The 26,008-nt window shown below is 40.3% G+C and overlaps 2 protein-coding genes across 7 annotated transcripts; one reads left to right on the forward strand and one right to left on the reverse strand.

Annotated features, from left to right (window-relative positions):
- The first annotated feature begins 355 nt into the window (after positions 1–355).
- Positions 356–17,460, forward strand: LOC123507525 (ubiquitin thioesterase zranb1-B-like). Of its 4 annotated transcripts, XR_006675670.1 has the most exons (12): positions 356–511; positions 2,803–4,247; positions 4,604–4,703; positions 5,044–5,243; positions 6,749–6,913; positions 8,672–8,777; positions 9,186–9,430; positions 10,225–10,353; positions 11,652–11,749; positions 12,741–12,889; positions 13,345–13,516; positions 13,823–17,460. XR_006675670.1 is itself a non-coding variant. In XM_045260439.1 (11 exons), the coding sequence occupies exons 2-11, from the start codon at positions 2,987–2,989 to the stop codon at positions 13,899–13,901; spliced, it is 2,532 nt and encodes an 843-aa protein (XP_045116374.1). In that variant the 5' UTR covers positions 356–511; positions 2,803–2,986; the 3' UTR covers positions 13,902–17,460. The 4 variants fall into 4 exon arrangements, 3 of the variants coding, with proteins under 3 accessions (XP_045116374.1, XP_045116375.1, XP_045116376.1); XM_045260439.1 differs by lacking the exon at positions 13,345–13,516; XM_045260440.1 differs by lacking the exon at positions 13,345–13,516 and having other exon boundaries at positions 430–511; positions 2,809–4,247.
- Positions 11,588–25,595, reverse strand: LOC123507526 (cysteine desulfurase, mitochondrial-like). Of its 3 annotated transcripts, XR_006675671.1 has the most exons (11): positions 25,354–25,595; positions 23,330–23,543; positions 22,600–22,737; positions 21,809–21,993; positions 20,761–20,877; positions 19,906–20,016; positions 19,233–19,444; positions 18,704–18,926; positions 18,017–18,081; positions 12,553–17,033; positions 11,588–12,448 (listed from the first exon to the last, which is right to left on the reverse strand). XR_006675671.1 is itself a non-coding variant. In XM_045260443.1 (10 exons), the coding sequence occupies exons 2-9, from the start codon at positions 23,423–23,425 to the stop codon at positions 18,018–18,020; spliced, it is 1,146 nt and encodes a 381-aa protein (XP_045116378.1). In that variant the 5' UTR covers positions 23,426–23,543; positions 25,354–25,595; the 3' UTR covers positions 11,588–12,445; position 18,017. The 3 variants fall into 3 exon arrangements, 2 of the variants coding, with proteins under 2 accessions (XP_045116378.1, XP_045116377.1); XM_045260443.1 differs by lacking the exon at positions 12,553–17,033 and having other exon boundaries at positions 11,588–12,445; XM_045260442.1 differs by lacking the exons at positions 11,588–12,448; positions 12,553–17,033 and having other exon boundaries at positions 17,855–18,081.
- Positions 25,596–26,008: the final 413 nt, after the last annotated feature.

Here is a 26,008-nt window from a genome sequence, read left to right on the forward strand (position 1 = left end):
CTGCTATACGTACATGTAACCAGACCTGACGTCACCATTCACAACCATAGAAAAGACAAGGCAAATTCATGGACAGGACATCATGAGTTTTCCCCTAATGAATTATGGAAATGCCAACAAATTCATTCATATATGGTTTTTAATTGGTAGAAAAAAGACTTGTTCATAACCACGACAACTGTTTGCAATCATAAAGGAGACAGTATAAATGTAGATGGATAAAACACATTTTTTCCCTGAATAAATGCTGGAAATGCCAATAAATCTTTCATAAATGCTGTAAACTGAACTAATCTCAACTAACAAACGACAATAGGATACTAGCACCACCATTTCTGACGCCATATGAGACACCAAACACTCAGCCACTGGAAAGGAGGCCTATTTTCCTGCATAAACTCTGTAAAAGGCCGATTTTCCATGAGTAAGGTTGACTTGTTTACCAACACTCCAACAGAGGGCTGAGTGACGTCATAAAGGGGAGAACACGGCTGGCTGTCTGGCAACGCTGGTATTTCACGCTTTTTTCACCACTTCCCACCCGTTCACCAACACATACGGACACGCACCAGTTACCTAAATGCATGCACTACTTTCCTACCTATTCTCAAGCCATAAGGAGGGTGGGAATAAGGACTGAGAGGCTGAAATACTAAAGGCTTCACTTGAGTGTGCTAATATGGTCGACATTTTTATCTTGTTTTCGTGTCTGAATTTCGTGCTTCTAGCTTTCATTTTGGGATTCAGTGGTGCTCGGCCGTGCCCTCGTGCCGTGCTGGGGGGCAGGGTATGGCTGGCAGGGGGCGGGTGCAGCAGGAGGGTGGGAAAACCAGCAAACTTGTTATATGAGGAGGAAAATCCAAGTGTAAATTTTCGATAAACAGCATCCGTCCTAATTTTTTTTTTCCCAGTTATGTTCCCTTTGCTTTTTTATTTTCTTGTGGTTTTTAGTGAGTTTGCTTGTTATTTGCTCAGCGTGGCCTTGTTTTTGCATCTCTCGTTTTTAGGAACATTATAAAGTGGTTTTTCATTCATATTTTCCCCTTTCTCTTTTTCTTTTTCTCTTTTTTCGTAAATTAGCACGTTATGAATTCTGTGGGTCTTGATTTCTTTTGTCTTTTATTTCCTAGAAGGTTTTAAAATAGTTTTCATTTAATTTTTCCTTTTTTCCCTTTCCCTTTTTCTTGTTTTCATTGATTATTTATTATCAGTGTCTTGGTTTTTATGTCGTTTTGTTTACTAGGAAGAGTGTAAAGTGGTTTTCATGTATTCCTTTCCTTTTTTTTCCTTTTTCCTCTTTTCTTGTGGTTTTCATCAATTATCTTGTTTATTCTCAGTGTCTTGGCTTTTTTTTTATGTTTTCTTGTTTCCCAGGAGGAGTGTAAAGTGATTTTCATGTATTTCTTTCCATTTTTCTTATTTCTCATTTTTCTTGTGGCTTTCATTAATATTCTTACATTTATTCTCATTATCTTTTTTGTTGTATGTGTTTTGTCTCCAAGAAAGAGTTTCCACATATTTCTTTCTTCTCTTTTCTCATTTTCTTTTGATTTCATTAATAAGTTTGTCATTTATTCTTATTCTCTTAATTTTTGTGAATATTTTGTTTTAAGGAAGAGTTTACGTGGTTTTTACTACATATTTTTCACATTTTTTTCCCCTTTTTCATTTTCGTTTTGGTTTCATTAATAAACTTGTCATTTATTTTTATTTTCTATTTTTTTTCTTTATTTTGTGTCCAAGGAAGAGTAAAATGGTTTTCACGTATTTCTTTTTTCCTTCTCATTTTATTTTTGGTTTCATTAATAAGCTTGTCATTAATCCTTATTCTCTTCATTTTTGTGTGTGTTTTGTTTCCTAAGAAGAGTTTTAAGGTGTTTTTCTATTTATATTTGGGAGTTGTTAGTGAAGAAGGGCTGTATATTGCTAGTTTTGTGGCCCGGGTGGTGAAAAGTAGAGAAGGAAGGGAAAACAAAATCCTTATTCTTCTCTGCTTCCTTTGTTTTACACTCATATTCTTGAACACTTCTATGCATCATCTCCACTACTTTCTATGGCTCTAACCAAAGTGTAGCAGTTTTTGAAGGGTGTTTCTTTGGCTCTTGTGACAGATTACCAGGATTTCTACAGTATTAACAGGATAAACACTTGAGAATCCTGATAATGGTTTCTATGGTCTCTGAAAATAGTTGTGGATAGAGAGCAAATGTTTCTGAATACGACTCTGTCACAAAATCTTCAGCCTGTCTCTGCCAACACACTTCATTAAATTCTGCACATCTCTTTTCTACAGTTTTAGTGAGTCTTATATTGATGGTACATCTTGGGAAGCTGCATAATTCATTGGTCTTTTATCCAACAAAACCACAACAAAATTCAAAGCTTTCTACTTTTAAGCTCAGAAAACTACAAAAAACCCAGTTTTTTATCCCACAAAAACACAAAATTTCACTTCTTATTGTATGAGACTTAAGAATTCAATCTTTTGTTGTTTATCCCAGGAAAGTTTTAAAAAATTTGGTCTCTTATCCCACTAAACTACAAAAAATCTATTGCCTTTTATTCACTAGAACTAAAAAAAATTCAGACTTTTATTCATGAAATTAAGAATCATCAGCCTTTTCTGCCACAGAATTGCAATTAAAAGATCAATAATGACAAATTTGATTATTATAGATATTTTCTTCTAAGCCCAGTGTTTGTGAAATGCAAGACTTGATACTTGTCCTTGTTTTGAATGATGTATTGAGTGTATTGTGAGCTTTTTGTCAGTGTTGTTGAGTTATTAAGACGGTTTTCCAGTTTCAGATCTGCGCCCTAGGATAAGCCAGCCCGACAATGATGAGATAGTGCCTGGGCCCAGCCTGAGTGTGTCTCTGTGATGGTGAGGTGGTGAGGTGCCGCCCATCAGGGCCGGACACCCCTTGCCACGCCCCCCGCGTATGGCCGGGGCACCCCAGTAGCCGCCACGCCAGGCTGTGCCACCATGAGCGACGGCGTCAGCAAGTGGCCCTGCGGGAGATGCACGTACCTCAATTTTGCCAATGCCATCCGCTGTACCATGTGCACGGTGCCCCGCTCCCCACACCTCATTGTGGAGGCTGGGGCAGACATCTATCAGCTGGCCCCGCCCTCACCCACACCCCGGCCGCCCGAGGGGCCGCCCCCGCAAGAAGGAGACAAGTGGGTGTGTCACCTGTGTACTTATCGCAACTATCCACGTGCCCTGCGCTGCACACAGTGCCGCACCCCGCGCCTCTCCCTGGCTGACCAGATGGCTGACCTCTCCTTGGCCAAGCCAACCACCCCCACCCCCACCACCACGCTCCCAACGGTGCCTGTCATCATCACCGCTGCCTCCACCACGGGCACCACTGCCTTAGTCCCGCCTGCCCCCTCTATCACCTCCACAGCCGCCACCACCACCACCACTTTCACCACCACTGCAGCTGCTGCGGCCACCACTGCCAATAACCGCACTGCCACCCCCACCCAGGGGCGGGCCGCAGCTCAGAGTGGAGGTGGGGCGTCTCAGGGGGCAGGGGCTGAGCACCAGAGCCCTGGGGGAGGGACGCCTCCCGGGGGTGCAGGGCGGTGCAGTCCCCAGGGGGCTGGACTTTCCCAGTCCCAGACCCGGCCCTGCTCAGAGCCCAACGTGCCCAGCTACAAGTGGCGGTGCCGTGCCTGCACCTACGAGAACTGGCCCAAGTCTGGCCGCTGTGTAATGTGTGCCACCATCAAGGGCTCCACCTCCTCCTCAGACCGGCCGCAGCCCTCCCGGCTAGCCACCCCACCTCCGCCCAGCGAAGGCACTCAGTCCCCAGGGGAGGGCGGTGTGGCCCCCAGGACGCCAGAGCCAGCAGGCGGGGAGGTGCACATCATCTGTGAGTCCAGCGATGAGCAGCATGTTGAGAACAATGCCAAGAATAGAGACAACATCAATGAGATTAACAAGGCGCGCAGTAGTGAGGGCGGGGCGCCTGCCGAGGGCCCTGTCATTGCCCCCAGGAATCCCACAGACTCCAAGGAGGCTGTGCCCCCGGGGCCAGGGGCCAACACTGCTGCAGCGGGGGGTGGCAACATACGGCCAGGGGGGGAGGGTGCCATGGCTCTCAACAACTATGAGACAGAGCGCCTGCTGAGGCAGCTGCGGCGGCGGCTGAGGGAGGCTGACTGGGCCTGGCTCAGCGCCTGCAATGGAGTGGTGGAAGGGAACTATGAGCCTGTGGAGGCGTACCTCTCAGCCGGTGGGTCCTGCCTGCTGGCCTCCTCAGCCTTGCTGGGTCTTGTTCATGTGATTTAGTGACTGCCAACAATTGTATTCCACCCATTGCTGCCTCTAGAAATGCAAAGGAAGGCAAAATTTGGGCTTAGAGTTTTCTCATTATGGTTCTTATGGTTGCTACATTCATGGATATTTGTTGCTTTTTCTACCCTAACCTAATTAGTATCTCTGTCTCTGTCTTAGAAATGCCCATGTGTTATAATACCTCACATTTTAAAATAAGAATTCAGATTAAGCTGCTGATGTGGAGGGTGGCCATGAGAGGGAGTGTGTGAGGGAGCATCCCTGTGGCCTTGTGCTGACCTTGTCTTGCTACAGGTGGTGACCCCATGCGGCAGCTGACCAGTGCTGACGTGAAGCTGTTGTCCCGGTCCTCAGCCTTCGATGAGGGACACACACTCGTCCACCTGGCCATAAGGTGAGAAGGGATGCGCACACACACACACACACACACACACACACACACACACACACACACACACACACACACACACACCTAAGCTAAACAGGAAATGGAGGATAAATAGGACTTGTATATAAAAATGCTGACTCTATTACTAAGCCAATTTTTCTTTTTATTTTTGCTCTGGATGTAAAATAATGGCTTTATTATTTATCTTCTTACACTTTCATGTTTTCAGGTTTTTCACATATTAACCAACTGAAACATTTTAAGCTTCATGTAATTTCTCCTCAAACATTTACATCCAAGCAATTTCCTCTTCAAACATTTTAATTTCCATGTTATTTCCTCTCAGGTTTGGCCGTGAAGACCTCCTGGCCACCATCTTGTCACGGATGGACGGCGGTGGCACTGGGGTGAAGCGGGTGCCATCATACGTGGCACCAGATTTAGCCAATGACATCCGCCGGCACTTGTCAGCCTCCATCCGGCAACGCAAAGGCCCCATTCCTTGCTACTTTGTCTCTGAATCCGTCACTTTCTCCCTTCCTGCTGGTAAGATGAAATCCAGATCTTAGTTATTTTGATATGTACTACCTTTTTTTTTTATACACTAAGCATTGTATTTCAGCCTTATCTAGTTATACTGCTCATTGTAACTCAGATATTTAACTTCTGTTTGTTTGTATACAACTTCCACTTAATGAAGGTTCACACAACAAAATTTTTTTACAACGAAGGTTTCCTTTTACTACCATCTGCTTGTTTAACGAACACCAATCTCGCTTTAACAAAATTTTATCCAGGTAATTTTTTCCAAGTTTGAAAGCCCCGCCATATCACGCAAGTCAACAGGCTTTTGAATACACCAGCGCCTCTCGTGGACAAAACGCACACCACTCACTCCCCCTAGTTCAAAACAATAACAGTGTCAGCAGCAGCTCGTCTTCCCTCACTCTACATGCCACCAAAACGCCCTGCAATGTCGCCTAGCGTTGCTAAGAAGACCAGGAAGTCTCTTACTCTTGAAGTGAAGCTGGATATTATTCACAGACACGAGAGAGGCAAGAAAACTAATAGCATTGCTTCCCACCATGGCTTGACTCCATTTACTGTCTACCATTTTCAAGTCAGCAGACTCTATTAAGAAGGCCGGTGAGATAATATCTTCCCTGCAAGCTAAAAGAATCACCTGAACTCGTGACTCTGCAATGGATAAAATGGAAAGCCTTGTGGAAATGTGGTACATAAGTTTTGTATGCGGTACAATGATGCGCCCTTTGTTTACATTCCACAGGTTGCCAGCTAGCATATTTCCCGCTCCACTCTCCCTCCCTTCATAAATTTAAGATCATCAACATTATAAAGTTACTTACATACATACATTAGTGTACATTATAATGACTTAGTCTTAAATTAAACTGCTTAAATGTTTAACTTCATAATTTTTACTTTCATTAAACCTTTTACTGTACTATGATGCACTCTCGCTTTGTTTACTCTCAATGGAAGCTCAAGTCAGGGGTTAAACTTGTTATAATTGGTTTGCTTAATGAAAATTTGCTTAACGAAGGGTTTTTTAGGAACGTAACCCCTCCGTTAAGCGGAGGTTGCCTGTACTTTCAAACTTTACTGTTAAACTTTTCAGTGAGCTGTTTTTTGTCCGTTTTTGTAGTGATATCATAATACTTTATATATATATATATATATATATATATATATATATATATATATATATATATATATATATATATATATATATACCTTATTTGCTTCTATACCGGCAAATTGCACTGCTAAACTTTAAAAAATTCAAGTTGTTTTCAACTTTTTTTCACTATGATTACCGACTGTCATACTGCCATACAATACACTAACCCTTAACTATTGTAATGCACCTTGCTGTCCATAACAAACCTTATTCCTTATCTGTTTTCTTTTATACTACTCTTTATTCAAAAACCCTATTCCTTATATGTTTTTATTTATTTTTTATTTATTATTTTTTTCCCCTGATCCTCTCACTTTAAACCCTTCCTTAATTCCCCTATTTTTGGCAGAAATTGAGGACCTTCCAGTAAGTGTGCAGGAGCAGCTGTTTGAAGAGCTGCTTGACCGAGATGCACAGAAGCAGCTTGAGGAGGACGCGCCCATCATCAACTGGTCCCTTGAAATCACTGACCGCCTTGGTGCTCGTCTCTATGCCCTCTGGAACCGCACTGCAGGCAAGGCTTCTGTTGAGTCTCTAGTCTGATTGTTTTGGCAAACTTTCTTGGACCTGCTTGGGGTCTGCCATCTAAGTGGGTCTTTTTGTTTAATTGTTTTTGTTGTCCATGGCCTCTTTCATAGAATAAAAATAAGTCTAAACAGTACAGACTAAGTGGAACCATGAGTGCTTTGGTCTCCTAGAGGTATCCAAGCGCACGGGTTCGAATCCTGTCCACGGTCTGAGTGTAGGTTGGGCTTCCTCACTCGGGGCAATGGTTTCCTAGCGGGTGAGCTTTAAGATAGGAGGTACCCTAAAAAGTATCCCCTTTAGCTCATAAATTCCCGTGAAAAGCCCACATGGTATAAAAAAAAAAAAAAAAAAAAGTAGTATATGTGACTTTGGTTAACATTGAAGCGTTTATCTTCATGAAATCTACGTCATTTGGGATCATTCTGCAAGTAAGGGTTCGATATGTCTTTCAAATTTTCTTGATGTAGTGTAGGTGTTTTTTCCTTCTATGTACTTTGAAGAGATTGTCTAAAGCAAGCCCCGCACTTGGCGAATTAATTAGTCTGGCAAAACTACCGCCAAATGCGAATTACGTCAAGCACAAGTTCTTTATACCATATAAATTGCCTAAAAAATGCCTCAATCAGTCTTTGGTCATTGTCAAAGTCCCTCTTTTGATCACTAAAATACCATCTTTCGAGCTGAAAGAAAATCTTTTAGCTTCACATATTAGAACACATGTACAAAACAGACCAATAAACCCCTACCGGTACCACCTATTGCGCTGGTAGACGCCATGTTGGTGGTAAACACCAGAATTCGTTCCCACGCTAGCAGAACAGAGGGTGGCACAAACAAAATAGCTAAAGGGGACTCTCACACTGCGTTTTGATAGGTTAAGAGAGAGGTCTGACGTTACTGGCGAGCCATGTGGTTTGCTGTGTGGCTGCCAAGTTTGAATTTGAATTGCCAAGCGTGCACTCGATGGTCCAAAAGTGAATTTCGCCAAGCTGAGATTTGCCAAGTACAGAGGCTTACTGTATGCAAAATCTGTGTCATTTGGAGTTGTATTGAAGGCAAAGATTCGATGAGTCTTTCAATTTTTTTAAATGGTATAATTAATTTTTAATTATCACTATTCTTAGTTTGCTTTGAAGAGATGTCTTTAACTCCACAACTTGGTGAACCATAAGCTGGTCAACCGCAGAAGAAAAATAAGGTTACTAAAATGAAATAATGATGATAATGATTTGTTTTGAAGAAACATTAATTTTTTGAGGTAAAATTGAAGGAAGAGATGATTTTACTGAGGTTTTCAATCTAGAATTACAAGACTGAAATGAAATTAGCACATATTTGAAGATACTGATAGGCCATTCCTATTAGTCAGATGCAACACAAACTTTACACGAGATGTTCTTAACCTTTTACTACCACACTCCTCTAGGAATTTGTCCTTCCCTCCATGTCCCCCTTGCATCTATGAATACAGTTCCTTCCCACATTTTAAAGGAAAAGGTGATACTTTTGCATTTTCATAAACTCATTACTTGACCATGGCCTTGTTAAGAGAATGCTAAATATAATCAGAGAAATTACTGCTTTTCCCAAAGTGCTCATGCCTGCTTAGAAATTACTGACATCCTCCAGGTTAAGAACCTCTGCTTTACATGATTAAGTCCCTTTGTTGAGCACAGTACTTGGTGAAAAAAATTAAGTTTGTTGGTCAAAATACCTGGTGACTAATGGCTTTGCTTGTCTTCAGGTGACTGCCTTCTGGACTCCATCCTTCAGGCCACTTGGGGTGTCTTTGACAGGGAGAATGTCCTCAGGAGAGCCTTGTCAGACAGTCTTTCAGAAGCATCTCATTTGTAAGTATCGTGCCTTGACACTGTGCGGTTGTCCCTGACTGATAAAGTGTCATAGATTCATGAGTGGGTCAGTCCAGTAAGGAAAGATGGCAATGTGAAACAAAATAATTATGGTGGTGATAATGATTGGCTCTGAGGAATTGTGTATTTTTGTGTTAAGATGAAAAAAAACATGATCTAGTGGGTCAGTCCAGTAAGGAAGGATGACAATATGAAATTAAATAATTATTGTGGTGTTGATAATGATTAGCCATGGGGAATTGTGTATTTTTATGTTGAAATAAAGAAAGCTATGATCTAATGCAAGGTTCTTCAAAATTGGGACTCAAAACTGGGTTGTAAGCATTTGTTCCTAAACCCCACACTACATCAAACCACACCACAACTCACACCTTGTACCCCACACAGGTTCTACCCCCGATGGAAGGAGTATGAGCGATGGCAAGCACGACTTCTTGACTATTACGTCCCGGAAGGCCAGGTATTGGAGGAGTGGGCTGAGCTTATCTGCCTTGCCTCCCAGCCCGGCGCCGCACTTGAGCAGCTTCATATATTCGTCCTGGCGCACATCCTTCGCCGCCCCATCATTGTGTACGGGGTGAAGTGTGTCAAGAGTTTCCGTGGGGAGGACCTGGGCTATGCGAGATTTGAAGGTGTGTATTGGGTGGTTTGTGTGTCTTTTGTGGTTCCTAGGTAGGGTTTGTTTGGTTAGAATTGTTAAGATGGCTCAAGATGTAATTTTTGTGGTTCTTAGGTAGGATTTAGTTGGTTAAGATTGTTGGGATGGTTCAAGATGATTTTGTGGTTGCTAAACTAAATACTACTATTACTGCTGCTGTTTCTACTACTTTTACTGCTGTTGCTGCTTTTCTAGGATGCTATGACAGGAATTCTTAACTAGTTCTGTGTCTCTGCATCTTTCAACATTAGGGATTGTTTTTGGTTCTGTCTAGGAGGCTATGTTAGTTTTAATTTATTACCTCTTCCTCATTTCAGTTCTTAATTGTCTCTTCTCCATTTCTGTTCTAATATCTCCTTTGCATTCCAGTTCTTAGTACATTGTCTTCCCCATTCTAGTCATACAGTATGTGTCCTCTATTCCAGTTTCAGTATCTCGTTCATTTTAGTTTTAATACACTATCTTCCCCATTTCAGTTTTTAGTACAATATCTTTTACCATTCCAGTATCTTCCTATATTCCAGTTCTTAATTCAGTATCTTCCTATATTCCAGTTCTTAATATAGTATCTTCTAATTCCAGTTCTTTATAGTGCCTTCCCTTATTCCAGTTCGTAATATATCTTCCCTTATTCCAATTCATGATACACTATCTTCCCTCTTTCCAGTTCTTCACAGTTCTTTCCCTTTTCCAGTTCATATCTTATCCCCATTCCAGTAACAGTGTCTCTTCCCCATTCCTCCTAATGCAGTCTTCTCCCCATTCCAGGTGTGTACCTACCTCTTCTGTGGGAGCCTACATTCTGCTGGAAGTCCCCCATCGCACTGGGCTACACCCGGGGACACTTCTCTGCCCTCATCCCCATGGAGCCTGACACCCCTGACAACTTGGGTGCTGGTGAGTTGTGTGTTCATAGTTACCTCTTCTTTGATCTTGTCTTTCTCTTCTATTCAGCTTTTTACCCTAAGCTGTCTTCCTTCATGTCTCTCATATTCAGTTTCCATCCTAATCTGTCTTTCTCATGTCTTTTTTCTAGTATTCAGTTTCTTTCCTAGGCTGTCTTTCTCATGTCTTTTCTAGTATTTTTTGGACGGTCGTTTTTTCATGTCTTTCTTTGTATTCAGTTTCTACCCTAAGCTGTCTTTCTTCATGCCTTTCTCTTGTATTGACAGTCTACCCTAAGCTGTCTTTCTTCATGTCTTTCTTGTCTCTGATGTTTATCCTAATTTAGTTTCACTTCTTGTTGCCTTCCTCTTGTGTACTTATCTAACATAAACTCTTCTCATAAGTCATGTCTCTCTTGTTTCCTGCTGAAGTAAATAATGATTTACTTTAAGAGGGTTCAGAAGGTCCCATCAATTTCATTTTTTCTTGCCCTATTCTCGTATTTCTTTGGTTATTTAAGACTTTCTTTAGGATTCCTTACCTTTTTCTTTTAGTTTTATTAGGAAAAAAAAGTTCACTTGAAAACATCTTTAGAGGTTGTGAACTAAGGACTGAAACTTGAACTACAGTAATTGAACAAGTTTTCACCAATAATCTAGGCAGTTCACTCTGCTTCCACAGCAGTAATTATACCTTAAATATCTAAACACCTGTACTTCTTCATTAGTTCTCTTTTCTTACTTTATTACTACAAACATTTATCCCAAACATATTAACATTAGTAATTGAACAAGTTATATATTCATCAATAATCTAAACAGTTCAATCTTGCCATAGTAATAATTATACATGAAAATATCTTAACACCTGTATTTCTTCTTTCTTTCTTCATTATCAATCCAAATCCCAGATTTTCCCCAAACATATTCCTGTATCTCTTCCTTCTTTCTTTCGTCATTTTCAACCCAAACTCCAAATTTTTCCCCAAGCATAAAACATTAGTAATTGAATAAGTTTCCATCAGTAGTCATGGCAGTTTAAAATATTTCTATGGTAATATTTCAGACCCCATTAGTTCTATTATCACTGCAAGCCCAAACATTTTCCCCAATCATACTAACATTCTTGGATGAAGGAAAAGCTATCTAAGAGTTCAAGACACATACTTATCAATCAGCCAGACACAATCTTACCACCACAGTTTTCCCTAAGCATATTAACACTATCTGGATGAAAGAAAACCTGATAAGTGACCAAGAAGTATGTTTATTGTTGAGCCAGACACACCAACTCATCACCACTATTTACAGGAGCAATTTTGGATTCTGGGGAGTCGCAGGTGGTGTTCCTTCCCTTGATGACTCACGACGCCAAACTCCTGCCTGTTCACTTTGTCACTCAGGCTGAGGTAGGTGGCATGTGGTGGGTGGTGTGTGACTGTCTATAAGCTACTGCTGTTGATGGCTTGAGTGAAGGATGAAATCAAAAAAGGGGTTTGTATGTGTTGATAAACTCTAGTGCAGTGGTTCCCAAACTTTCAGCTTGTTACCCAATTTAACATGCCACATAAAGCATGTTACCCCTTTCACAAAATGTTGTTATTATTGATATATATGGCTAAATTAAAACACTAGAGATTTTCTTTTATTTATTGTATTTGAAAATTGTGTATCTCTAATGACTATTACCAAAGATGTCAAGAACATCAGTGGGATGGATGGAATTGCATACTTGAAGCTAGTTTAGGAATTCTTGGCTTGGATGTTTATTGTTATTTGGTGTGGGAACCCCTGCTCTAGTGGGTGATGTATGGAGGGAAGGTGAGAGTGGAAGTGTTTATATGTATGTAGGGAGTGATTTTGGTTTGTTGGTTTGTCAACATACTGTGGGTCAGAGAGAGAGAGAGAGTGAGAGTGTGTGTGTGTGTGTGTGTGTGTGTGTGTGTGTGTGTGTGTGTGTGTACATCCCTACCTCAGCCTCCTTCAGAGCTCTTTGAGTTGATGTCACTGGTGTTGTTTGTTGGAAACCTTCAGCCCCTCAGTGACTAGATGAATTGCCTGCTTCCAATGGGGACTTTGGAGTTCTTTGAGTTTTTTTCTTCTCTCTGCTTGAAATGAGAATAATGGATAGTAAATGTTTTTGAATAATATTTATGAAAGTAATGATTATTTAATGTGCAGTTGTGTAGGTCAGGATGGCCTTTGTGATTACCATGACTAGTGCAGTGCAGTGGCTGAGTAGCAGGTCAGGATGGCAGGAGTCAACCAGGTGCCAGTGCCACAGGTCAAGTGTGGAGGTGGTGTTGCCATGTCATGTGATGTGGTGAGCATGGCCAGGAAGAAGCAGGAGTGGAGTTAGATGGAGTGCAGGTGCAGTAATGAGTGGTGGTGTGGCTGCAGGTTGGGTGTGAGGAGTCGTTGCTGCGGCAGTGGCTGGAGGTGTGTGTGAGTGAGGGCGGCGTGCTGGTGGCTCAGCAGCGACTCACCAAGAAGCCGCTGGCCGTGGCCCAGATGACAGAGGAGTGGCTCAACCACTACAGGAGGCTTGCGTAAGTCTGGCCGCCCTGGTCCCTGCCAGCCGGCACTATCGCCGCTGCCGTGGTGTTCTGTACATAGCTTGGGCCTCGTGCCTCCTTCAAATCACTGTATTAACTTTCTTTCTCACAGAAAAGTTTCATAACTTTGACTATCATGAAGTTTATTTTATTTAACAAAGCAATTGCCTTATACTACTTGCTAATCCTTCTTGAGTAGAAGATTCATCTGTAGCATCTATGCTTACAGTATATATATATATATATATATATATATATATATATATATATATATATATATATATATATATATATATATATATATATATATATAATTATATCAAGAATTTATTTATATAAATGTTGATTTATTAGCTATAAGTTTGTTTTAGAAATCGATTAAACATTCAGCTAACATGTATTATTTTTAATCTTCCTGTCTTCCTGTTTGGTTATTGTTGTGCTGGAAGAGGGTGAAGTGTGTGGCCGGGGTGCTGCACCGGCACTGGCACTGACATGGCCATGCACTGGCCACACGGCCACAGCTGGTCTGTAATTATCACCACCACCTACGTGTGCTGGACTCTAACTGTGACCACCACTCACACTGAACACTGCACCACAAAAGAGCAAGTCCAGAATGTAAACAGAGAACACAATTCACTGCACCAAGTAACCCATAAAGGTGGCACTGTTTAAAATGCACTGTCATTCATGATGCAAACTAAGCTTCACACAAATATTTACTCATAAAGCACTCATTAGCTAAACTTCAATCACTAATTATCACCACAATTAACATAACCAAACAAAATTAACACATTTCACAGCTGCCCTAATGTACTAAATCTTTCCATCTCCTTCCCACTGGTTGTCTTGCTTCTCTCCAAACACAACAGCCCTCCAGATTTGCTTTGTCCCTCCAGCAACTTGTTTACACTCTTGCAGACAAATGGAGTGTGCACCGTACCACCGGCCAATACCCACTCAGGGCTACTCCAGTGATGGGGATTCAGAGGAGGAGTAAAGCCTGGGGTGGTCACAACACAACCCAGGAGTGGACACCCTTCAAGGCACACTCGGCAGACCTGTTTCCCTCCCTCCGTTTCTCTACTGACCAAGTTGTAGCCAGGACACTTTCCCCTGAGGGTGCAGGAAAGGTGTCTGCTGGTCCCACTGCTACTGCCGGCCGACCAGATCACTAGGGCATGCCAGTGTTGCCAGTTCTGAGGTGGCTTACTTGTGATCTTGATGCTTTAAATGAAATTCTCCTTTGTATGGCATTATGAAAGAGGTTCAATGCTTAAATTGTTCTTGGTAGGGTGTCACACGAAGGAGTTTAATAGTTTCATTTCAATTCTCCTTAGTAGGACTTTACAAAAAGAGTTTGATGCTTTAACCAGATTCCCAGTAGGATATTATTAAAAAGCTATAATTTGAAAGAGTTTTGTGTGTAGTATGATTTATATGAAGGTTTTAAGGTCTTAGAATTTTACAAGTTCTAGGCTTTACTTGAAGGAAAATGTGAGGATTCTTAAAACTTTTTTACAAATAGGTAATTCTTCCCTCAAGTTTGCCAAGAACTTTAGGGAACTTAGTGTTTGGTTTATAAGTGGGATAAGTAATTTGAGATAATTCAGTTGCATTTAGTTATACAAAATTATGAGTGTTATTGGAATTGAGTTGTATTTGGGAATAAGTTGACCCCTCTCTCCTCCAGCATTCCAGAGAGACAGGAATGGTGGCACAGGAGAGACAGACAATCCTTCCCTTGTGAGACTGTCTTGTTTTCTGAGCATTGCAAAACGCATCACTCACCTATAATGAAGAATTGAGCACAAGGAATGCAATCCATTACATGCTAGGCAACAAAGAACTATTTATTTCAGTTGGAGTGCCAAAATCCCTTTGTTTCTTGATCAGTACAGCACTAATGAAAGAATGCCTGTGTGCTTACATTCTACATTCAACACCTGCATGTAGGTGAAGATGATAACTGATAAATGCATTGTAGCTACTGATCAACTTCATGAGAACCCAGCAAAGTGTAGGACTGCTCCAGCTGGCATGAGGAATGCGAGTGCGTGAGTGTGTGTGCATGTGTGTGGTATAATGCAGGGCAGCCTTGGAGGGTATAATACAGAGAGCTTCACCCAGAATCCCTCTATCCTCATCCTGTCTCTTTCTCCTTTATGTCAATTGGCTGTTAAGTTGTTGTATCATAAAAGTATATTGTTTGAATACGTGAATGATGTAGTTTAAATGAACGAATTATTGGACGTAGAGTGATCAGTGGGGAGATGACGATGGGTGAGGTGTCCTGTGGTGAGCCGGCCACTGAGAACCTCCTCCCAGTACAGTGATCTGCAAGTCAGTGGCGTTTAAAAGTGCAATTCCTATAAGCATAATACATCTCTTTCCATCTAGTGTGGCAGCTTTCATTGATGTACTCCATCAAGCTAGGGTTATTAGGGCTATACAGTGAAGTCTCCACTCTCTGCAGGGCAAATTCCTCAGCGCCTCGATCAGCATATTTCTTGATTGACGAATCTCAGTATTTTGTGTGGTAGACAGTATCTCCATTTGTGAACGTGGCAGGTTGTTGTGCTGCTGGTGTCTGCTGGGTGGCTGGTGCATGCAGCTACTATGTGTGTGCTGCAGCAGCCAGCATCACTGCCACTACTGTAGAACTCATGCCTGTATATCAGTGAGTCCAGCTGAGGAGACTTGACTGTATAGAGAAACACTGAGCTGCATTTTGATTTCTTGTCATGCTGCCAGCAGACAATACAACCCAGCATTTGACTTTCGCATGGACATTGCATACAGAAAGGTTAGACTTAATACATGGATTACATGGACTTCAGGAAAGTTAATCAGTATTCCTGGTAACTCAAGTTGCTTAAGCTGAACGTGACGCATCAGCCAGCCGTGGGAATGACAACGTTTGCCGTAACAACACAATGTAATCCTTTATGTCATGATTTGGTTGTGAGTAATATTTATCAGTATTTCCTGGACTCTGTCTTGCATTGCTTGGTATGTTCATATCAAATAACTGCATTTAACTCCTTTCTTTGAGCACAAACATGAAATGAAATTTTTCTCCAGTGCAACAGTCCTCCAGATGAAATGTTTCAGTCCCTGGTGTAGCAAGTCTTGCATTGGCTGTTCTGATGTTCCCTGCCCAAGCTGTGCTGGGAAGGCACTCTGAGAACACAGCCTCTCAAATATAGTATAATATGGTAAATGTATAAATATTTGACTATGTTGGAGAGCCCCTCCCAGACAATAACAGCTTGAGGGAGGTGTGCAGGACAGACATGATACATGACAGAAGATACTCTATAGCCAGGCAGTTGCCAAAGGAAATTTTGTCAGTTTGTTTTGGCTACCCAACCCGACTTATGTTGCTCCCTCCGTCCATGTCACCACTCCACTGTGTTGTGTTAGTTTCTCCAGGCACCGTCATGTCAGTTGTCAATTATCTCATAGCTTTACGGCCAGCCTCCTGGTTCCACCGTGTAAATATGTACAGCTCCAAACATCAGTTTCTGGTAATTTTCATGGATTTTTCAATAATTCCCCCAAAATAGGTCTGAAGTTCTTAAGTATGGTATTACAGAGATTCTTCCAAACAATAATTATTTCTTTAAACTTTTATCAATAGCTAATATATTTCTATACAATTTTCTTTGTCTTTGGGTCACCAGCACTCAGCTACATGGTGCACTTAACCTTGTAACTGATCAAGAAAATTAAGATGTAGTTATAATACAAAAAACACTGCTTTGGCCTTCAAAAGAACAGAATTCCGAGGCAATTAGTCGACAATTTGAGTTCAGTTTGAACCACTTTGAAAAGGCAATCACATGATCACATGTCACTCTGTCTTTGTAGTGGGTTGAGAGCAGTGTTTGGAGGAGCAGGAGCCTGGCGCTCAGGTTGTGTATGTACAGCAGCGCCTTGCCTCACCATCGCTCGTGGCTTCTCCATGGTTACAGTACAAACCAAGAACACAGTGGGAGGAAATCTGAGGAACAAGAGCCTTTCGCTGGGATTCGCGACGCTCAACATTACAATACAAACACAAAGTGAAGAGTGTCCTGATGTCCCCGGGCGGTTCCTTGATTTCGCCCCATACACTTAGCTGTCAGAACTGTAAAGTGGAATTTTTGTAGTTTTGTCAGAGTCCTGTAGAATTATGGTCATTTATGCATGATGTGATGATGTGCAACGGCCGTGCTGATTTTATAAGGAGTAGTTTTTAACCCCTGATAATGCATAATGGCTAGATGTTTGTAAACTTTTCTGCTCTGAACTTTCTTGAGGGAAAAGCTCAAATATGGAAACTGAAAATTTTCAGTGACTTTTTCATGGCAAGACTAGCCACCAAAAAGAATAGTGTGTCCCTTTGTCACCAAGTCTGCCTGGCTATATTAGAAATTAACTACATGTTCAACATATATGTTATATCACAGTTCTAGAAAGCTAACCCCACCATGTAGTGTATCTCCAGTGGATTGTTTATCAGAAATTGTTATGTATATATATATAATGAAAATATACAGAATGCTTAAAAAGGATTTGTGCATTTTACTAAGACCCGTTATGACAACACACCTTGAGAGGACGTTGGCTAGTTATGTATACATAATATTACAAATATTTCACAGCTTACACTCAATAACTCAAGGACAAGACCAATTCATTTCTCCCCAAATATGCACCAGAGACCTCTTGGGTGTGAGCCAAGTGCACTAACCCTTACACCACCACCACCAAACAGTGAATCTCTAAGACATGGTACACTAAATCAGATCTGTCAGTCCCACATCTTCCACAACACAACTCTCCACCACTACATTACCACTCATATCACAGAAAAGAATAGTCTACCTTAATCCCACACAGAAATGCACTGGAGTAGAGAAAACAGGTGTTGGATAGACATGTCAGGTCCAAAAATGAAAAGCCTTAAACAAAATACATGTTTTAAGAGCTTAATATCCCTACAGATTCAATAGCAGTTTATCTACAACATCAACTTCCAATTTTCAACCACAAATTTAACAGATACAACAAATCAAGAGTCCAGAGGAAATCGCAACAAATAACATGGGGGAGTCAGTGGCGACTCACCTCAATGCTGGGACCACTGGATGCTCTTCAGATCAATGCCTTCCTGCACCATCTCCCAGAGGGGACTGTGAGGGAAGAGACACATTACTTACACACACACACACACACTTTCACTGCCACACCCACTAACTCACACCACTTAATGCATTGAGTCTTTATTAATATCTACAAGAAAGAGGATAAAAAGAATAGATTTTTGTGATTTCTATCCAGTACCAGGTTTGCAGGTGGCTGTAGAACAAGTAAGGGTGTTTCAGAGCTGTTAGTAATTAAGAAAAGATGCACCACAACAGTGAAAGGGTTAACATAGTGCATATATCTTCTACTAATACATTTTAAGAAATCACTACCACATCTTTTAAACTTAAACTACTTCTATATCTTAAAAATTGTCATTATTGCAAAGATTCCACTAGCTTGTCTCTCACTAATTAGATTAAAAGATATAAATAAATTTAGACCAACACCTTTTCCTTCCTAAATGAGTTACATACAAAGAAAAACTCAAGTAACCTCAAAATTCATACATCTTTTAATGTCAAGACAGACGCTGACAAAGGGAACGAGAGAAAAAAAGACCCACTGAGAATTAAAACAGTAATGCAATTGGTTGTAAACTGCATGAAGTACAAAACCAACAAGCTCTCTTACTGTACATAACAAACATCCATACAAAGAGACACTCACCTCATCTCTCTCAGCCTGCTGACATGCTGAACACACTTGTCAGCTGTGTACTTCACTTCATCCATTGTGGTGAACCTTCCAAGCCCAAACCTGATGGAGGAGTGGGCCAGGTCCTCCTCAGCACCTATTGCTCTCAGGACATAGGAGGGCTCAAGGGACGCACTAGTGCAGGCTGACCCAGACGAGAGTGCCACATCCTTCAGGGCCATCAGTAAACTTTCACCTGTTTAATGTGCCACAAAATTAGTAAAAAAAATGGTAACAAACTATTTCACACACGAGATTGGCAATATGAAGGACAACAAATAAAGACAAAATAAAGGGAGAGAACTTGATAATTAAATATTTCAAGTAAAACAATTAAGCTTTCACTCGGGGAACTACACTAAACATAAATAAGCACTCTTACATAACTCAGCCAGCATCATCAAAGTATCATATGCAAACAGTGAAAGAGAACACACAACAATCATACACACATGCATAAACAAACACACACACACACACATGCACACACACACACACTTACCCTCCACATAGGCAAAAGAGAGATTCACACAGCCAGGATAGGAATGGTCTGGGTCACCATTCCTGATAATATGAGAGGCACGAGATGTGATAGAGTCCACCAGCATATTGGAGAGCTTAGAAACCCAGGCGTGGTCATATTCCATTTCCTGCAGGGCAATGTTGCAGGCTGCCCCGAGACCCACCACCAGGGGGGTAGGAACCGTGCCTGACCTGGAGATAGACAAACATTACTCATTACACAAAACTAGATAGTGTCAGAGATTTTAATAAAGGAAAAACCAAGTAACAAGACATTAAAAGGTTTAAAGAAGGAATACTGATGTAAATTCTAGCTGGGTTAGTAGTTAGAATGTTTACTGTGTACCTCATGTTACACCTCACCTCATACACAAAACTAGGGAAGTGTAAGAAAGATTTTAAGGAAGGGAAGACTAAATAGCAAGACAGGAAAGGGTTTAGAGAAGGAATAATGTTGGAAATTCAAGTTGGGTTGGTAAATAGAAGGTTTCCCCTCTACCTCACCTCACAACTCATCTCACGCAAGAAACTGGGAAGTGTCAAAAAGGTTTTAATGGAGGGAAGACTAAAAAACAAGACAATAAAAGGTTTAGAGAAAGAATAATGTCACAAGCTGGGTTGGTAGTAAGATGGTTTACTACTGTCCACCTCACCTCATGCCTCGCTCCTGCCCACCACCACTCATGAGAGCCTCCACACGCACTCTGGGCCGGCGACGCACGTATAGACACCCAATGCCCTTTGGACCATAGATCTTGTGACCGCTAGAAAAGTGAATAGAGGAGGATAAATCTTGTGACTGCTAAGATAAAAGGAAGGGGCTGAGTAACAGACTAAAAATGAATAGAGGAGCATAAATCTTGTCACCACTAGAAGAAAATAATGGGAGTATATTTAATAACAGATTGGTTAGGATAGATTACACAGACAAATGAATACAGGAGAATAAATCTTGTGACTGTTAAGATAAAAGAAAGGGACTGAACTAATAAGACTAAAAAGGAATAGAGGAACATGAATTTTGTGACCACTCAAATAAACAAAGGGAATAGATTAATAACAGTCTGGACAGGATAGATTACATAGACAAGTGGATAAAAGAGGATAAATCTTGTGACTGCTTAGATAAATAACTGGACTAGATTAACAATGGACTGAAGAGGATAAATTAGACAGACAAATGGATAAAGAAAGATAGATTAATGATGAATAAATAGGTAGGACTAGATTAATAACACACAGGACAGGATACATTAGACAGACAAATGAATATAAGAGGATAGGTCTATATTGAGCAAATAGATAAAAAGTATGACATACGAGTATATTGAAATGACTAGCTTGCTAACTAAATGAAGGTCAACTCAAATTAGTGAAGGCATAAACAATTGACAAACTAACTGACTAACCAACAAATTCACACACTCACTGACCAGTAAGCACTATCCAGAATCAACACACACACAAACAAACTCATTCAACTACCACCACCACCACCACACACTCACCTGATGGACATGAGGTCAACATTGAGGTCATGGACATTAACAGGTATCTTCCCAACTGCTTGCGCTGCATCAGTGTGGAAGAAGACCTTGTGTGCTCGACAGACTTCTCCTATTTCTCTGAGGGTCAATGGAGACACTCATGTAGGAGGGGCACCGGCCAAAAGCAACAAAATAACAATACACTAAAGGCCCACTGAGGTAATGGTCCCGAAACAGATGTCAAGAGAATTATAAAAAAATTTACAGATAATCAAGAGAATTACAAAAAAATGTACAGATAAGTGTCTTGAAAACTAGTGAGGTGTTATGACTCTTTTCATTGGAGTATACTATCGATCTGCCAATTGAAAGAAAAAAACTGATTAAATAAAATATAGTGCCACTAGGTAAGTTGCACATTTCTAAACCTGATAGAAGAGATGTTTATATTCTAGCAAGACAAGGTTACTTAAAAACTTTGTGTGGTGTTTTAAAACTAAGGAAAAGTTGAGGTCTATGGTTGCAAAAACATATGACACCAATAAACTAAAGTAGAGATAGATGGAGATAAATACACAAAAAACCTTTAAAATAATCTTGAAAACCTGTAAAAAAAAAATTATGAGATATTTTGAAACCCAAGAAAAGTGAAGGTCTATAGTTGCCAAGATCCTGAAAAATAAGACAGCAGAAAACTAAGATAGAGATAGATAAAAAGATCAAAATACACTAAACCCTTTAAAATCTTGTACAGCTTAAAAACCTTGAAAAACTAAAAAAAAAGAAAAAAAAGAAAAAACCTTATGAGACATTTTAAAACCCAAGAAAAATGGAGGTGTGCAGTTGCCAAGATCCTGATAATATGACAATAGAAAGCTAAGATACAGAGAGATAGAAAGATACAATTTGGGAAAAAAAAAAACACTCAATGGACTGTAATGTATAGATAGATTAGAACACATACAGTCAATGGAGAAGCTGAATAACTCCACAAACAGGACAAATACTCAAAGGACTCAATACATAGATAAACAGATTAGGTTAGGTTAGATTAGGTAAAGACACTCACTTGATAGGCTGAATAATTCCTATCTCATTATTAACAGTCATGACCGAGACGAGAGCCGTGTCAGGACGCAGTGCCTTCTCCAGCTCCTCCACTGAGATGCGACCCGACTTATCCACCGGCAAGTAAGTCACCTCCCACCCCTCGTTCTCCAGGGCACGGCAGGAGTCCAGGACACACTTGTGCTCCTACGGGGAGAAAAGAATGTGTGTCCTCTAAGTCAATGGATAGAAGAGTTAGGAAAAGGTTATTATATTCTAGCACACAGTGAAAAGTGAAGCAGAAATGGCTTTTAAACACACTAGACAATTCAGCTCACATGAAATGAGGAATGGCTTTAGTGGAATCAGGAATCTTAACTGACTGACTTAACAGGAAACAGGAATATCAATCAACTTACTTAACTGGAATCAGAAATCTTACCTAACTTATTTAAATGGAATCAGGAATCATGACTGACCTAACAGGAATCAGAAATCTTAACTGACAAACTTCATAGCAATCAGGAATCTTAGTAGCCTAATTTAACTGAATTCAGGAATATTAACGAACTAACTAACTTAACAACTTCAAGACTGGGGCACATTTTTACCTTGAGATTTGTGTACGATCAGACTATTTTATTGACGTTAGGAAGGGTCTATGAAGGTCAAAAGATTAATGGCCATAGTCTTCACTAATTTAATCCCCCACATAAATTTCAGAAGCTGTATAAAATAACCAAATACTGTGCAGAATGAACACCACTCTCTGACAGCCAGTAGAGCACACAGCATGGCAGGGGGAGGACTTACTGTCTGTGTGGTGATGACATGCCTCTTCTTTGACTTGTAAAACCTCGCCACGCCCTTCACACTGATGTTGTTGCTCTCTGTGGCGCCTGATGTGAAGATAATTTCCTTCTTGTCCGCCCCGATAAGGTCTGCAACTTGCTGGAGTGAGGAGTTAAAATAGTGCTAGATGTCTTGAATTCATACAAATAGAGGTGATATATAATGTGATAATCTTAAATTTATTAGTACACACTTGAGTAATGAGGTTGATGAAAATGGAAGGGCAAAAAGAGTGAAAGTGGTGTCTAATGTCTTGTATATATTAGCATACTTTGAGAAATAAAGTTGATAAATGGTGTAAAACTATGGTCTTAAACTTACACACACTGGGAAATATAGTTGATAAATGCTGCACATCTATTTGTAAACACAATGAAGACCTACAACTTTCTTAACATTCCTTCTTCCCTCAATCAACAGCATGGCATAGATTGAAAGATATATAGAGAACAGTAATCAAAAGTTAAATATTCACAACCTCACTCTTTCTCCTATGATCCACAACTCATAATCACCATCCGAACCTGTATCATTAACCTTCCCTTTCTTTTGGCTAACTCTCAGACCTGCACGGGAACTGGCAAATAAGTGGCCCTTTTTTTCATATACTCTCTATTGACCTTGGCCAGTCTCCTCTCTTACATTAACAAAAACTCAATCTTTTGCTACAGTCCCACCAAGCAAGACTCACCTGCCTGGCGGTCTCCACAGCACGCTCACTCTCCCATCCGTAACTGTGTGTGCGGGAGTGTGGGTTGCCATACTGGTGGGTGAGGTAAGGCAGCATTGCATCCAGCACACGAGGATCTAGCGGTGTGGTGGACTGGGCATCGAGGTACAGGGGCCACGTTCAGGGGAGTCAGTTTCCTCGGCAGCATTTAGTGACTGGAGGTGACTTGAAGTGCCTGCAGAAGGGAAGTGTTTGTAGGAAATAGATTTTTTTTGTCTTTTCATGTAAGAGGGGGGAGATGACCAAGGGTAACAGAAAGAGTGAAAAAAGAAAGGTCCACTTAAGATACCAGCCTCTGTGCAGATCTGAGAAAGTTAGCCAAAAGAAAGAGATAAATGTCTTGATGTGGTGTAATGTTTTGAGGATAGGTTTCACAGATACCAACAGTGAAAAATAGTGCACTTCTTTATCATTTAATTACTATGGGTTTATTGATTATGTAAGAGAAAAAGTGGTCAATGGCAGCAAAAAAGGCCCACTTAGATACCAGTTCCTACACAGGGTCAAGAGAATTAGCCAAAAGAATGAAATAAAGATCCTGAAACTTCCCCTTGAATAAGTTTAGGTCATAGGTAGATAGATATATAGAAGCAGGCAGAGAATTATGTATGTACAGAATGGATATATTGACTGCTAGAAGTGTCATCATGCTAGGCTGAAAACATTACCTTAACTTATAATTTGAGGGTAATATCAGCTATTAAGTATGAAAAACAGAATGCTTTACATCACTATGGGTTTATATATGTGCACAGAAAGGAAATATTGTTAACCCCTTTAATACCAAGACACATTTTTTACCTTGAGATTTATGTACGATTAAACCATCTTATTGCATTAAGGGTGAATGGAGGTTAGAAGATTAACAGCCACAGTCTTCACTATCTTAATCCTCCACACAAGTTTCTAAAGCTGTATAAAACTACTATATAGCAACCAGAATGAATATAGAAACACGTCATGGTACTGAAAGGGTTAAGAAGTTGTAAGCATCATCATATCTCATTGAAAAGATTACATAACCTTATAATTTGGTAATAAAAGATGTGATATCAGGTGCTTTTTAAAATTTTCTTGTTATAGACTTCTTTTATGTGTCTATGGAAAGGAATAGGGTGTAGTGCAGTGGTTCATAAGACTATCCCTTTCCACTGGGAGATAAGGATAAAGAACTGATGTGTGCATGAAATTGTTAGCATTGTAAATAGATTGGTTAGTTAGGGAGGTTGGTAGAAGAAGGGAAATACATCAGAAGCATTAATTTGTTCTGTAGTTAAAGAGAAATATATCAGAAGTATTAATTTGTTCTAGTAGAAGAGAAATATCAGAAGTATTAATTTGTTCTGACAAGTTAAGCTAGTTGTCTTGATTATTGTGAATTTTTTTTCTTTTCAGGAATTATCTACAAGGATGATTCTGTCTACTCTCCCTCTATTCCCTCCCTTCCACATACATGAATAAGTAAGTTTACCAAATATATATGGTCATTTGTCTCCCTAGCCTTTTTTCTCTTTTTTTTTTTTTTTAGAAAATGTGATATTAGGTCTAAATGGGTGTTCCCCGACGAAGTAAATCAAAACAACCTTAATCCAAGTTAACCCAACAGTGAGTGTACTGCCACAACATTCCGTCGTGTCATGCGCTACTGACAAGGACCAATAGTGAACATTAACCAAAGAGATAAATAAGTAAAACAAGCACATCACACAATATAAACTTAACAGATTAATGAAAAACACAACAAAATACTTATCACAAACACAGACCCGCCTTGATACAAACCCAGAATATGACTTCCGGAAAAATGACATTCTTACAAAACAGGAAAATCACGTGAGGGAAAATAAACCACACAAAGACAAAACAAACAATAACAACCACCAAAACAAACACACACACAACTCATCACCCAAACAAATAGCATTTCCAAGGTAAAACAAGACAGGCAGGAAAATAAGCCTTAAAATCTGACCTCAAGATCTTACCTAAGGCTCTGAGGGAGGTTGAAGGAGAGGCAGCCACATTTATCTTACTCCTGAAGGCTCCACAAGCCCTGGTGACGCTTCTGAAGTGGCCCAGCATGGCGATGAGGTGTTCCGGCGTCCCTCTGTTACTATGACGATAAAAGGAGACAGTGCACTAGGTCGGGAGAGTGTAAAATTGAGAAGGTATTTGTCTTACGTAGGTGGATCTTGTTGGTATGTTCCTGAGTCTTCTTAACGGGGTGACATAGCTGACAGTTTCTTGCGTTATTTTTGTTATTTACTTATATTTTCTTAATAATCGTGGCATTTCTTGTACTATTTTGATGTGGTTCTTAATTCTATGTTTTTTTTGTTATTTTAATGTTAAATTATTGATATCAATGTGTTTTAGTGTTACGTCATGATGTATCGACAAAAATCCTGGGAATCGTCAAAATTTTCGGAAGATATTCAGAATTTTCAGGAGGTATGGGTTTTTTCATGAGTTAGTCTTCAGATTTCGGATCTGTATTATTCTATTGTGTAATACAGGGTTGCCATACATCTGGATTTTCTCGGATATGTGTTGAAATCACGCATTGAAATTTATGTCGGGAAGATTTAAAATGATTCTTCAAATGTTCGGAATTTCAGCTTCCATCATTAAATGTTTAAA

Source organism: Portunus trituberculatus, chromosome 22, assembly GCF_017591435.1.
Source record: "Portunus trituberculatus isolate SZX2019 chromosome 22, ASM1759143v1, whole genome shotgun sequence".
In the NCBI taxonomy this organism is placed as follows: domain Eukaryota; kingdom Metazoa; phylum Arthropoda; class Malacostraca; order Decapoda; family Portunidae; genus Portunus; species Portunus trituberculatus.